The 12,173-nt window shown below is 40.5% G+C and overlaps 1 protein-coding gene across 3 annotated transcripts in view; it reads left to right on the forward strand.

Moving 5' to 3' along the window:
• POLQ (DNA polymerase theta) overlaps window positions 1-12,173 on the forward strand; it is a 54,319-nt gene that overhangs the window by 39,334 nt on the left and 2,812 nt on the right. For 2 of the 3 annotated variants that reach the window (XM_051778770.1, XM_051778772.1), the window contains 8 exons: window positions 1,030-1,204; window positions 1,680-1,815; window positions 4,239-4,357; window positions 4,912-5,096; window positions 6,192-6,303; window positions 7,886-8,010; window positions 9,499-9,652; window positions 11,397-11,512. In XM_051778770.1, coding sequence (XP_051634730.1) covers window positions 1,030-1,204; window positions 1,680-1,815; window positions 4,239-4,357; window positions 4,912-5,096; window positions 6,192-6,303; window positions 7,886-8,010; window positions 9,499-9,652; window positions 11,397-11,512 — 1,122 coding nt within the window. Of the gene's footprint in view, window positions 1-640; window positions 1,001-1,029; window positions 1,205-1,679; window positions 1,816-4,238; window positions 4,358-4,911; window positions 5,097-6,191; window positions 6,304-7,885; window positions 8,011-9,498; window positions 9,653-11,396; window positions 11,513-12,173 lie in introns of those variants that run through there. The other variant, XM_051778771.1, reaches the window with a different exon arrangement.

A 12,173-nucleotide genomic window follows, 5' to 3' on the forward strand; every position in this document is an offset into this window, starting at 1 on the left:
ATCAGCTTGAAAGGTACTTAAATACCATGTCAATGAAATACAATGTTTTCCCTGCCTGCTACTATCGTATCTGTATTTTGTGCCTCAGAGAATTTGTCTTCAGAATGGCTAATCTGATGGCTTATCAAATTTAGTATATCAGAAGCTTGTATATATGTGAAGGCTATTGACATCCTTACCAGTTGATAAATATTGTGGGCCTGCATTAATACCTGCAGCTGCAGGCTAATGGGCGCTCTTGCCAGACAGGTGAAATTAGCAGATATATATGTTCCCTGTTTGCAGGACTCATTAATCTGTGTTGTTTTCTTAGTTTCCCCTTGTTCAGTGTACTGTGCTTGGAACACAAGTATTGATTTCTGAAACTCAAGTGGCAGTGAAGATGTTGAGTGCAGTGGTGGGGGCAGAGAGGGAACAAGAAGCAAAGAGAAGATTTCCTCCTTCTGTGATGTGGAGGGATGAGGCTGCAGCTGCCTGCTGCATATGAAAAATGTTATTTCTAGAAATGTTTACATGCCACTGTCTTTTGAAATTCTTGTTAATCCCTTCATATTTCTGATTAAACTGAAAGGGTTTGATTGCTAGTGATCAGCTTTTTACTTCAAGGAGCATGGTCAAGGGCTTCATTTTGTATTCCTAGTGTACAGACAGGAGAGAGCAGGGAGAAAAATATGCAAGAAGATGGAGGAGAAGCATTAATACTGGACAAGAGGAGACAACGTAGGGTATCTATGGCAAGTGATGCTTTGTTTGATCATTTCAGGTGGTTTATTGGTTGGTGCAGATTAAGAGTGATGATGAGGGTGCAGAAGTCCAAAGAGAATGGTTGTCTTCTCGTGTGTAATAAAACTTGCTTTGGTTACTCAGGTGTAGGTGGTATAAGGGGAGAGGATATCTATTTAATATTAGGGCGGTGACACTGGAAGCCCACTGTGGGTGAAGGAGTCCCTTTTTCCTGCAGAACTGCAAAAACTTTATAAATAAAGCTTAAAAGGCAGTTGATTAATTGTGCCCTTTTCTCCCCACAAGGATGTTTTGGAGAAATTAAAGACACTTCACCCATTGCCAGGCCTGATATTGGAATGGAGGAGGATCAACAATGCCATTACTAAAGTGGTGTTTCCACTACAGAGGGAAAAGCGATTGAATTCTGCATTGGGAATGGAAAGGATATATCCAGTTTCACAGACTCATACAGCTACAGGTGAGGAAATATGTGCAAAATCCTCACTTCTTACTGTTTTTTTCTTTTTGTGTGTGTGTACAGCTTTTCTATGGGAAAAAGATAGGAAATCAGTGCTGTGCTCTGCTTCAACCAAATGAAAATACTGAAATACCTATTTGACATGAATTGTCCCTAAAAGTCTAGGTGTATTTAAAATAGCTTTTGTATTCACTGAGCAGTATTATTCATTTATTACACATATTATCATGTAAATCTCTGACCCCAGAACAGGTTCTGGATTTGGAAGTTTCTTATTAGTGATACAGAAATGGGGAACCATCTCAAACCCATTAAATCTGAATTATTTTTCCTTTTCTTCAGTTTTCTCAGTGGTCCTGTCCTGTCCTGCCCTTCTGCCCCTTCTATTTTGGAGATGCAGAGAGTGTGCAGCTGTGTTAAGTTAGAGAAACTCCTCTTGGACCCTTACTTAGTTCTGCCTTGTCTTTCTTCTCAGGTCGAATAACCTTCACAGAGCCAAATATCCAGAATGTGCCAAGAGATTTTGAGATTGAAATGCCAACTGTGGTTGAAGAAAGCCCACCCTCCCAAGCCCGTGGAAATGTTAATTGTCGTGGTGTTTTAGGGGGCAGGTAGGAGGATCTTCTGATCCTAATGTGATCAGGTTGTCAAATTTCTCTTTCCTGACTTCACCTATGGCTGCTGTCATGTCAGTGTGACTTGTTATTCAATGTCTCACGTACAGGGGAATAAACACCTAAAAATCAGTGATACATGAAAGATATAATAATACTGATAGCATGTGGTTCCATGTAGCCATTTGCTTTTTAAAGTTCTTTATGAAACCCTCTACAGTGAGATTAACGTTATACTCCCAGATGTTGGGTGGAAAGCCTGAGTGTGAAAAGTAACTAAACTGAAGTTAGGATCTAATTTGACTTTCTAAGAGCTACTCTTGGAAGATAGGATAGGATGTTGTGGAAGAAGCAGAAGAAAGTTCACTTGGTTTATGCTGTGCAACTCCCTCTGTAAGGGAGCATGGGTGAACATTTTTTTCATTCTTTGTTAATAATTTCATTTGTCGTACTGACCTGCAAAAGCTGTCATGCAGCAGAAAAAGATTTCTAAATTTGGTTTCTGTTAACCAAATGCCCTATTTTCTATGATTCTACAATTCTGCTTTGACAGCTTTACATACCAAAACCTAAACCATTGTGTGGAAGTCGGGTGAAATACCAAGGTCAATCTTTTAGCAATTAGCTTGTGAGCTTTGAGGTTCATACTTGGTGGTGGTTTTCTGCCCTTTCAGTTTCTCTTTCCTTCAGGTTCTTGTCACATATGTGTCACCTGAGTGACTTTTATAAGTTTCTTCTCCTCAGCAAGATGTGAGAAATTTGAGAAGTTTTTTGATTCTTCTGTCTGGGACCTCCTACCACCATGTGTCTAACACCCTTGTGTGGTAGGTCATGGAAAGAGAGCTCAGGAGTAGCAGGATCTTGTCCATCTCTCTTTAGAAGAACCCGGCCTAGCCATGGAGGCAGAAATGTTGTTCTGAGATAAAACTCTTGTAGTGCTCAGGCTTGCAGCAGCTTTCCAGGATGGCTGGGGAGTGTGCTGAGTTCTTGAGAGTCTTCCCTGTAGAGCAGTAGCCCATCAAAGGAATGCAGTGCCTGCTGAACTTTGAGAGTCTATTTCTCAGACTGACTTTTCCTATATTTTCCTGCATTCCTTAGTTAAGCAGCCATTCTGTTAGCAAGATGGGCAATCCTAAGGGCACAGAAACAACTGCTAGCACAAAAGAAACTGTCATGCTACCTAAGTCTAACAGGCCTTGCAAGCTTTGGTTCATACTGTCTATTATCTTACTATTACTGTTGTTTCCTCTTGTTGTAAAAAGCTTCTGACCAAAGCAGTGTAGCTAAATTAGGTCACAGTTTAAAGCCCTTACTCATTTAAGCAAAATGAGAACCTACACTGAACAGTGTGATTTTCTGCAGTACCCAGATATGCAATTGTCCTTCACCTTTATTTCTTTTGAAAATTTATTTCTGTCATGCCATCTTTCATCTCATTGATCCCTATCATTCCTGAAATGACAACATATAAGAAGAAAAGGAAGTGCACAAGGGAAGAGAGCATGATATCTTTTCTGTGCTTTGCTGAAACTAGTCTTGATTTTAGAGATACCATTTAATTTTGATAAAGAATTTGCTCAGATCCCTGACCTAAACAGCAAGGATTTATAAAGGGCTTTTACCTTCCAGGAAGGAAGGTAAGGAGGAACCCAGTGGACTGGTAGACTCATGCTGGTGGGACTAGGTGGTACTAATGGTTTCAGAGGTGTGCACTGATGGATACAATTCCATCTGCAGCTATAAGTGACTTGGTGGGCCAGGAGAGTTAATCAAGCCCTGAGAGGATGCAGAACACCTGGGTGACACTGTAAACTTCTGGCCTTCTAGAAAAGAAAACTGAGTTGCTTTGGGGCAATTTTTTCCCTGATCTTTAGGGAGGAAATGTGCAGTGTTTTTTTGAGCATGTCTTCTGCAACTTCTGCTGTATTTTTACAGGCTTGCTTGTGTGTGCCATAGTGAGAGTGACATTATGGGGGAAATTATTCTGTCTCTACTAGGTATGGGCTAGTGTTTGCATTCTGCATAGGAAAAAGATTTTGAGAGAAAACTTTGCCCTCAAGGTGGGGTGTTGAATTTTTAGGATTCCTGTAGGATTCCTTTGCTCTCTTTCTTGAATACACTTATCACAGATCTGGGGCCATTCATCTTACCTCTTTTAGAGTGAAATTATCCAATTTCCGAACTGAATCCTGAATGTACTAGGATGAATGTACTATCCCTAAATCTTTTCAGAGTCAGTAAATCCCTTCAGGTGTTTATCTGGTCTCTGTCCATGGTCAAATTTAGGTATGGATTGTCCAGAAGAATGGAATAGAGGCTACTGCCTCACTCGTTTTCACTGATTCTTTGTGGCAAAAATGATTATGTGTCTCTTAGTGGTTTAGAAACTGGTGAAGAGCAGCCATTCTTTGTCTCCACAGATGCAGAAAACGTTCCAGTATTTTGCCTAATGGGCTAAAGTTCCAGACTGCAGACAGAATCGAAGAAAGAGGAATACCATTTTCTGTTAGTATGAGGCATGCTTTTGTTCCTTTCCCAGGTAATGCCTAGATCCTGCTCTGTAATGTTAAGTATATAGTTAACAAAAGATCCTGGATGTAATGAAGAGTTAAAAATTAGTAACAGTACATATCTGTCTGAGAAGCCTACTTGGAAAAGCATGCCTTCAAAATTGTAAAAGAGAGAGTTTCATTTGGGGAAAGTATTCAAATGTTATAATCCACGTGTTCACACTTTCATTTCCTCTTTAAGGATACCTGTTTTTTAAAGAGTTAGCTTAGGCAGCTCTTAATACACAAATTGCACTCTACCTGGTGTTCTTCCTATCCAAATGTCAGTTCTCACATTGCCTGCGCTGGCTCAGACACCTGGACAGATACTTGTTTACGTGGTTTTGATGGATTCTAGGTGTAGGGACTAGACATAAAGCAGGCGGGCCTACTTTAAAAGGCAACAACTTGTCTGATAGAAATTGCTGTGGGAAACTTTCAGAGCAGAAAATGAAGGATAAGTTTAGTCCTTCTTGCTGGAAAGTTGAATGGAACGTTGGAGTAATTTATGAAATAATGATTTCTGATAACTTCTTGACTTCAGGTGGCTTAATCTTGGCTGCCGATTACTCTCAGCTTGAACTGAGGATCCTTGCTCATTTGTCTTGTGACTGTCGACTCATTCAAGCCTTGAACAGTGGTACTGATGTCTTTAAGAGCATTGCAGCAGAATGGAAAATGATTGATCCTGAAGCTGTTGGAGATAGGACCAGGCAACAAGCTAAACAGGTAATTTTAGGGAAAAAAATTCAGTAGCAGCTTTCTGGGCAGGAAGGTTCAGTGTTCAACACATTGTGAAGTCACAATAGTATGTTTTTTTGTTTGAGTTCTGCTGTGACTGCTCAGTAGTTGCTTTGTATGTTCTCCCACTCCCAGTGCATTTCATCTGGAGCTGTCAGGGTTTTGGGGGATGAGGGTGGAGTAAAGCAGCTGTATTCGTGCTTAATTAGGCACTGCTATTTTTGGTCTGTGTTTTGGCCCAGCCACCTGTGAGAGTCTGTTCTTTTCCTGCCAAGTTATGTGAAAACAAGCACTGATAAACGAGAACTTTGTCCTTGAAGGGAGCATCTTGTATAAACTGAAATTAACTGGGGCCTCACTATTGGCCCACGGCCCTCCAAGGACACTTGAAGAAGAAAGTGAAGAGGAGGGCGATGAAGTAAGCCCCCAGACTCATTTAGAAAAGACCCCCCAAGGTGTAGCACGCAGGCGCAGGGAGATTCCAATGTACACACGTGTGCGCAGAAGGGGCACCACTTACACAATGGGGGGAGGGACCGAAGACCTCTAGCTGGGCGGTGCTGGCCGCACCTGCCCAGGTACATATCATAGGTTAATTGTATAAAAACCAGATAGCTCATGCTGGGAGCAAATTCAGGCTTCACATGGAGGACCACGTTGCCTTGGTGGGGACACTCGCCATTTTGTGAGGCTGCTGATGCTCTGAGGATACAGCTTCTGCTATGGGGAATTCTAAGCATTCTGGAGTTGGTAAGACCACCTCGTAAGTAACCCCTGAGCGAGTTGGGGCTTGGCTTAGGGGCTTGTTTCCCTTGTCTTTCTCGTTTCTCTGCTTCTTGTTTTATTGGCTACTTCTTTGTAATAAATATTGTTTTGTTGAGCTTTCAGCAGTGTACTGGTTTCGGTTTCGGCAATCTCCCTGCTACAGCAGCATGAATGGCTTGGGCTCAAAGGTGGTCTCTTCTTGAGTACTTGCCCTTGTTTCCATACACTTGTCTTCCAGTGAATCACATTTCGTTTTTGCTCTGCTTTCTCTGCATGGCTCACCGTATGGTTGCGGCTCTTCACACTGTCCGCTGGCAGATTTGCTATGGAATCATCTATGGCATAGGAGCAAAATCCTTAGGCGAGCAGATGGGGATTGATGAAAATGAAGCTGCCAATTACATTGAATCCTTCAAAGCAAGATACACAGGTTTGGATATGGCAGTTTGGGAGCTGGGTGGTGATGGTAGTTATTGTTTTTAATTCCTTCTCTCCGTGTCTCTTCAAATCCTAAATTTGTCTCAACCTGCTAATCCTATGTCTTGAAAAAGCTTTTAATTTTGAAAATGTCCAGTGCATGGACACAGCAGTTTGATACTCCATAATGTTTTACTCTACTCTCTGGTTTTATTCACCTTTAGGACTTTGTTGTTTACTTATTACATTAATTATTTTGTTATTTTAATTAGCAAATAAGCCCTGAAGAGTAATTTTAAAGCTCAACTTTCTGAATAAGAAGCATGCTTTTCCTTATTAAAGCATGCACCTTCAAATGATATGCAATGTAACTTTAGACCATGCTTCTTATAATTTTTAAATATAACCATTTCTTTCTTCTGCTCTTGCCTTCTGCTTTCATAGAGTTGTAAACTGTTTTGCGTATAACTCTTAAATTTTTATCCAGCTGCTCAGAGGAGCTCTCCCCTGTTTTGTAAAAAGACATTGTTGCATTTCTAAGAAGCATGTTAATTTTTAGGAAAGCTATAGTGAGAACAGAGCTGCAATCAGAAAACGAATGGAGGGCAAATGGGACAAGAGGCAGCTAGCTCTAATCATAGAATTTGGAAATGAGCTGGAAAATTATGTTCTGAAGATTTAGGGTTTGTTTCTTTAGGAGACAGATGCTGAGAAATGGTTTTAAGAGTCTGTTTCATCTCCATTGATTTCTGGAAAGCCTCTCCTTTCTGACCATTAGAAATGACTTTCTGCTTCCTCTCTCTCAGTACATGTACATACATACAAACTCTGCAGTGTACCTTATATTGTAACTTCACTTCTCATGGATTTTCACTTGATATGTATTGCCAGGCTAACCTGCTAATTTACAAACCTAATGAATTGACTAATGCTATCAGTCTTGATTTTTAATAGCTCCTTTTACATTTTATACTTTGTAAACTTCGAAAGAACCTGTATGAAGTTAACTTTTCCCACTTTAGTACAATTGTTACCTGAACTTCTAGTGAAAGGGACTCTTTCCTGTCTCACCTTTCTTTGACCTTAGTTTCTTTTTAACACTCGATGGATTCACTCCTTCCCTTGCAAAGTGCAGGTGGGTGAGTTTCTTTCATCCTGGAATCTGAAGTGACACAGCCTGAAGTCAGGCAGCCTGAGGCATTAAGGGCTCTGACTTCTGCTCTCAATTTACTCTCTTCCTACTACTTGTCTTTCCAGTGCTGGTCCAGGTTCTGACCTCTCCATTATCAATAATACATATATGACCCTCTATGCCTGGGCACTGTGCGGAATGGACTTCCTACCTCCTTGTGCACAGCCAGATATCCTGACATTATGCACTCCCTTCCACCTCAGAAGTCTGAGTAGGTTTTGCAGCAGAGCTGCAAATAGGCTGAATGAGTGTTCCTGTGCTTTTGTCCACTCATGGGCTCTTGAAAATTTAAAGAATTACCTCTGTGCTGCTTGGGTGTCCCAGGCAGCTTTCAATGATCCCAGTGAGAAGTCAATATGGAACATCAACTGTATTACAGAAAACTTTCTCTTTCCTTGCACAGGGGTTCAGAAGTTCTTAAGGGAGACCGTGCGGAGCTGCCGGAGAGATGGGTTTGTGCAGACCATTCTGGGAAGACGGCGATACCTGCCAGCTATCAAAGATCCAAATCCCTACAGTAAAGCTCATGTATGTTGAGTGCAGTGCCTTTTGTTTTTTTAATTTTATTTTTAAAGTAGTAGGTTTCTTTGCATAGCCATATCTGCAGTTTTACAAGGTTTGTGAGCCATCTTGGTCATGACCTTCCACTTCTCACTTAGTTCATTGTTCCCTTAGTTGTTCTCTGAATAACAGAGCTTTTGTCATGGTCTGTTTGACGTCAGTCTTCTGTGACTGGGTGTGCAGCTGTCATCACTGTGCTAACCTCACTTCAGAACTCCCACGTTGGAAATGGAAGTGAGTAATTTATTGAAATCAGTGGACATGATTTTAAAAAACCTTCACACAGTGATATGCTTTAACTCTTCAAGCTGAGTTGCTCCCACTCAGCAGTCTTTGTATGTTACATGCTGTCAGCTCTAGAACAAGAAAGGGCACTTAAGTCCTATATTTTTTGTGTATTTGTTCCTTTTTTTACTTTCCCTCAAAGGAAATTGCTCTAACTTGTTAGGCAGATATTTATTTAGTATATACCTTTGCATTGGCATTATTTTTTTTCAAGGTCATTTTGGACATGTCTGTCATAGACTCTACTTCAGTAAGAGTGAGTTGACTCCCTGGGGAGATGTTGGCGCATTTTTGTGGGGAGGAAGGATTATACTTCTAAGTAGGAAACTGGATCAGGTTGTGTGGAATTAAAGACTAGAGTAGAAGAGGGAGGAAGTGGGGGAGTTGATACTCCAAATAGTTGACAGGGAAACAAGAAGGCTGTCAAAAACCTTTTGAAACTATTTGACTATTTGATCTGAAGAATACTTCAGCAGGAAGCTTTGTAGATGCATCTTCTCTTCAATTTTGATTTATTCTTTAAAATCATATTAAAGAGCAATTAATGAATTATCTACACTTTCATTTCAGCATCTTCATAACTTTTTGAACGTGTTTCAGTTCTAATCAAAGAGAGGAGAACCTTTGAATACAGTTTTCTTGTCTGAGGAGGGGATTAGTAGAGGGGTTGTTTGTGTCAATAAAAATGGTGATCTGGTGTGTTTTTGCACAGCTATAATGCTCCGACAGTCAGAGTTCAATGTAGAGACTAGACTGTTAGTCCATGAAGTCCAGCTTCTTGCCTTTGGTTATCTATTCCTGATGGTTTTGAAGATAGGCAGAAGTGTTGTGGTGCTTGGATTAACTGTGAGATTTTTCTACTCCTCATGAAACTGTTACCATGTGTATAAGCTTCTCCTTCTTGTGGCTTGTGTCTTTTGCAGGTTATTACCCTTGATATTCATTAATTTTAAATTTGTGGAAATCCTTTTCTCATCCCCTGAAGAGATTTTGTGTCTGAAGCTAGTCTATAATGTGTCTTTCTTTCAGGCAGATAGAACAAACTCTTTATCTGGAAGTTTTATTATGCCTGTGTTTGGCCATATATTTATTATTTTTAATTAAGTACACATGACATGCTGTATTTGATTGATTTTTTTTGGAGTTTTGAGAACAACTATCTTTGTTCAGGCAGAGCGACAGGCTGTGAATACAACTGTTCAGGGATCTGCTGCAGATATTGTCAAAACAGCCACTGTGAACATTCAGAGACGCCTGGAAGCTTACTCCTCTGTGATCAAGTCCCTTGGACATCTGGAGAACTCCTTCCAGAGAGATAAAACCGGTATGCTTGCTTCTCCTTTGCACACTAGAGCAAAATTTTCAGTGTTACTAATGTTAAAAAAAAAAAAAAAGCCTGAAGAAAAGTTAGTACCTTTGGACCTAGGGGTGGGAGATGCTTTATTTCCTGACAGTGGTAAATCTGTGTTCAGTAGAAAAAGGAGTCATGACGAAGGAGGGAGAATGTCTGCTCAGACTAAAACAAATACTGTGATCAGAACACTAAAATTACCTCAGAGCAGATCCTGCAAAGGCTGGCAGTGAGAGTTCATGTGTGATGTGGTCTGTGATGCCACCACAGAATTGTTCAAAAGTAGGAAGGTGAAACTGAGCAGATACTCTGGCTTCAGAGGCAGTGAAAAGATTGAGTGGAACATCTTCTAGTTCCAAAAATACATTTTTTGGTTAGAATTAAGACTGGAATTTGTTGGCTGGAATTTGATATACAGAGGCTCTGCAGGTGTATTATATGAAGCACTTATCAGCATAAATTTTTCCTGGCTGCAGATAGCAAAGCTGTGCTGCGGTGCTCATTCCCAGGGGAGTGCCACGAACAACTTTTCTTTTTAGTGTAATGCAGACAGTGTTTTTTCACCAGTCATATATTTTTAGAAAGACAACTTAAGAGATGGAGTGCTATATTTCTTTGATGGTTCTTATGCTTCAATTGAAACATGAAGTTGTCTTAATATGAAGAGTCTGATTTGTAAACTAAATAATTAATTGCCAAACCTCTAAAAATACATCAGGGAGTTTTATTTTGGAGAGACAAGATTCAGAAGTCAACTATGATTAGAAGGCCTATGCTTGGCAGAACTCCACAAGCCTCCAGGAGCTGCAGCTACTGAACTTTGGCCAATGTAATTGTAGGAAGGCAAGTAGATGCCTTTGTAACACTTTTTCCTGACACTGATACTAAGTGTTTGAAGAACTGGAAGAAATTCTATTTCAGCAAGTTACAAATTCCTGGGCCATCAGGGGAACATCCTGCATCATCTGGCTTCTTCAACACTGCTGCTTCAGTGTGAGGCTTGTGTTAGGAACTGATGCTTTGAAACCCTCTCTGTGAAATGAAGTCCTCCTGTTAGCTAACCTGAGAAATAAATAACATCTGAGTCTGTGTGTGTGAGGTTGTATTTGTTTATTTTAAAAAATCAACAGTTTTTACCATGGAAGGGTTTGTTTTATGTTTTGTCAGGGAAGGCCTATCAGGATCCTATTTTTTTCAGTTGCTTACTTGTTTATTCAATAACTGCTCTTTTTTTTTTCTCCCCTCTGTTTTACTCAGTAGCTACAGTTTCAGAAACTGCATTTGGGAGGAGGCTTACTGCTTTTTTAGACTAGCCACTAAAATGTTTCTGGAAGAAAAGCAGAATCATAATTCATTGCCAGAGAGAATGTTGTAAACCAGCTTCTGATTAAACTTGACATGATTTTGTTTGAACTTTACTTTTAAAACAGATGGTTCAGGAGACACAACTGTCTCCTGGTTTTGTTCTGATTCATATCTTTATAATGTAAGGCTGAAATGTTTATGTCTCAAATACTTTTCATTAACATTTTTCCCTCAGCTATAAAACTATTGATAGAATAGTAATGTTTTGTGGTTTTATCTGTAGGCATGGGCTTTTCAAGTTTTAAGTTCCTCATGTTCTTTTTTTCGGCATTAGGGATGTGCAAAGGTTTTTGATACAAGAAACATGCTTTTGCATCATCATATCTAACAAACTCTGCTCTTCACATGGCAGGAAGGCTGTCGAGAAAGAGAAATGCAGGGATGTTACGCCCTATCAGCGGAGGTTTCTTTGTCCTCCAACTGCACGATGAGCTCCTCTATGAAGTTGCAGAGGATGATGTCATCCAGGTACAGCTGTGCACTCGCTTTTTCAGCTCTCTGCTGCATGACAGTATTTCAAACAAGCTTTCCTTCTAGGAGCTTATGTTCTCTTCCCTGGATCCCCTCTCTCTGGGTGCTGAAAGGTCTGTGAAAACCAAGTTGAATTAGGTGAAAAATTATGATTCCATGCTTGATACCGTCATTTTCAGACTCAAGCCATCCCCATGACTGAAGTTCATTTTCAACTGTGCTTTGCTGCTTATAAGAGCAGATCATTCAACTTCTCTGCAAGGCTTGATGAGTGAAGTAGCTTAGTACTTTTGACAGGTGTAGGAGAAAGTGTTTCCTCATCTGGAGGTATTTTTGCCTTCCTGTTTACACTCTGGTGCCTGACTCAGAACATGTATTGTTACAGCTGTGGTTTGTACTCTGTGTAGGGAAAGGAGGATTCTGGTTTTTTAGTGCTTGTTTCCTCATTCCCTACCTGTCTTCCTGGTAGGAGCAGTATGGTGCTCGTTGGCAGCACGGTAGGAACAAGAAATGTGCTGTGTGGACTTAAGGTGCCTTTCACGTGCATATTTGCCTGTGTATGTGCTCTTCCTCCTTGAAGGCAATCCTGTGCCTGGGCACAGAGGTTTTTTGTGTCTGTGTGACAGCTTTCAGTGGCAAGTGTTTTAGCCATGTGCTG

This window comes from Manacus candei, unplaced genomic scaffold, assembly GCF_025592945.1.
Source record: "Manacus candei isolate 608988 ecotype Guabito, Panama unplaced genomic scaffold, ASM2559294v1 h1tg000014l, whole genome shotgun sequence".
NCBI lineage: Eukaryota > Metazoa > Chordata > Aves > Passeriformes > Pipridae > Manacus > Manacus candei.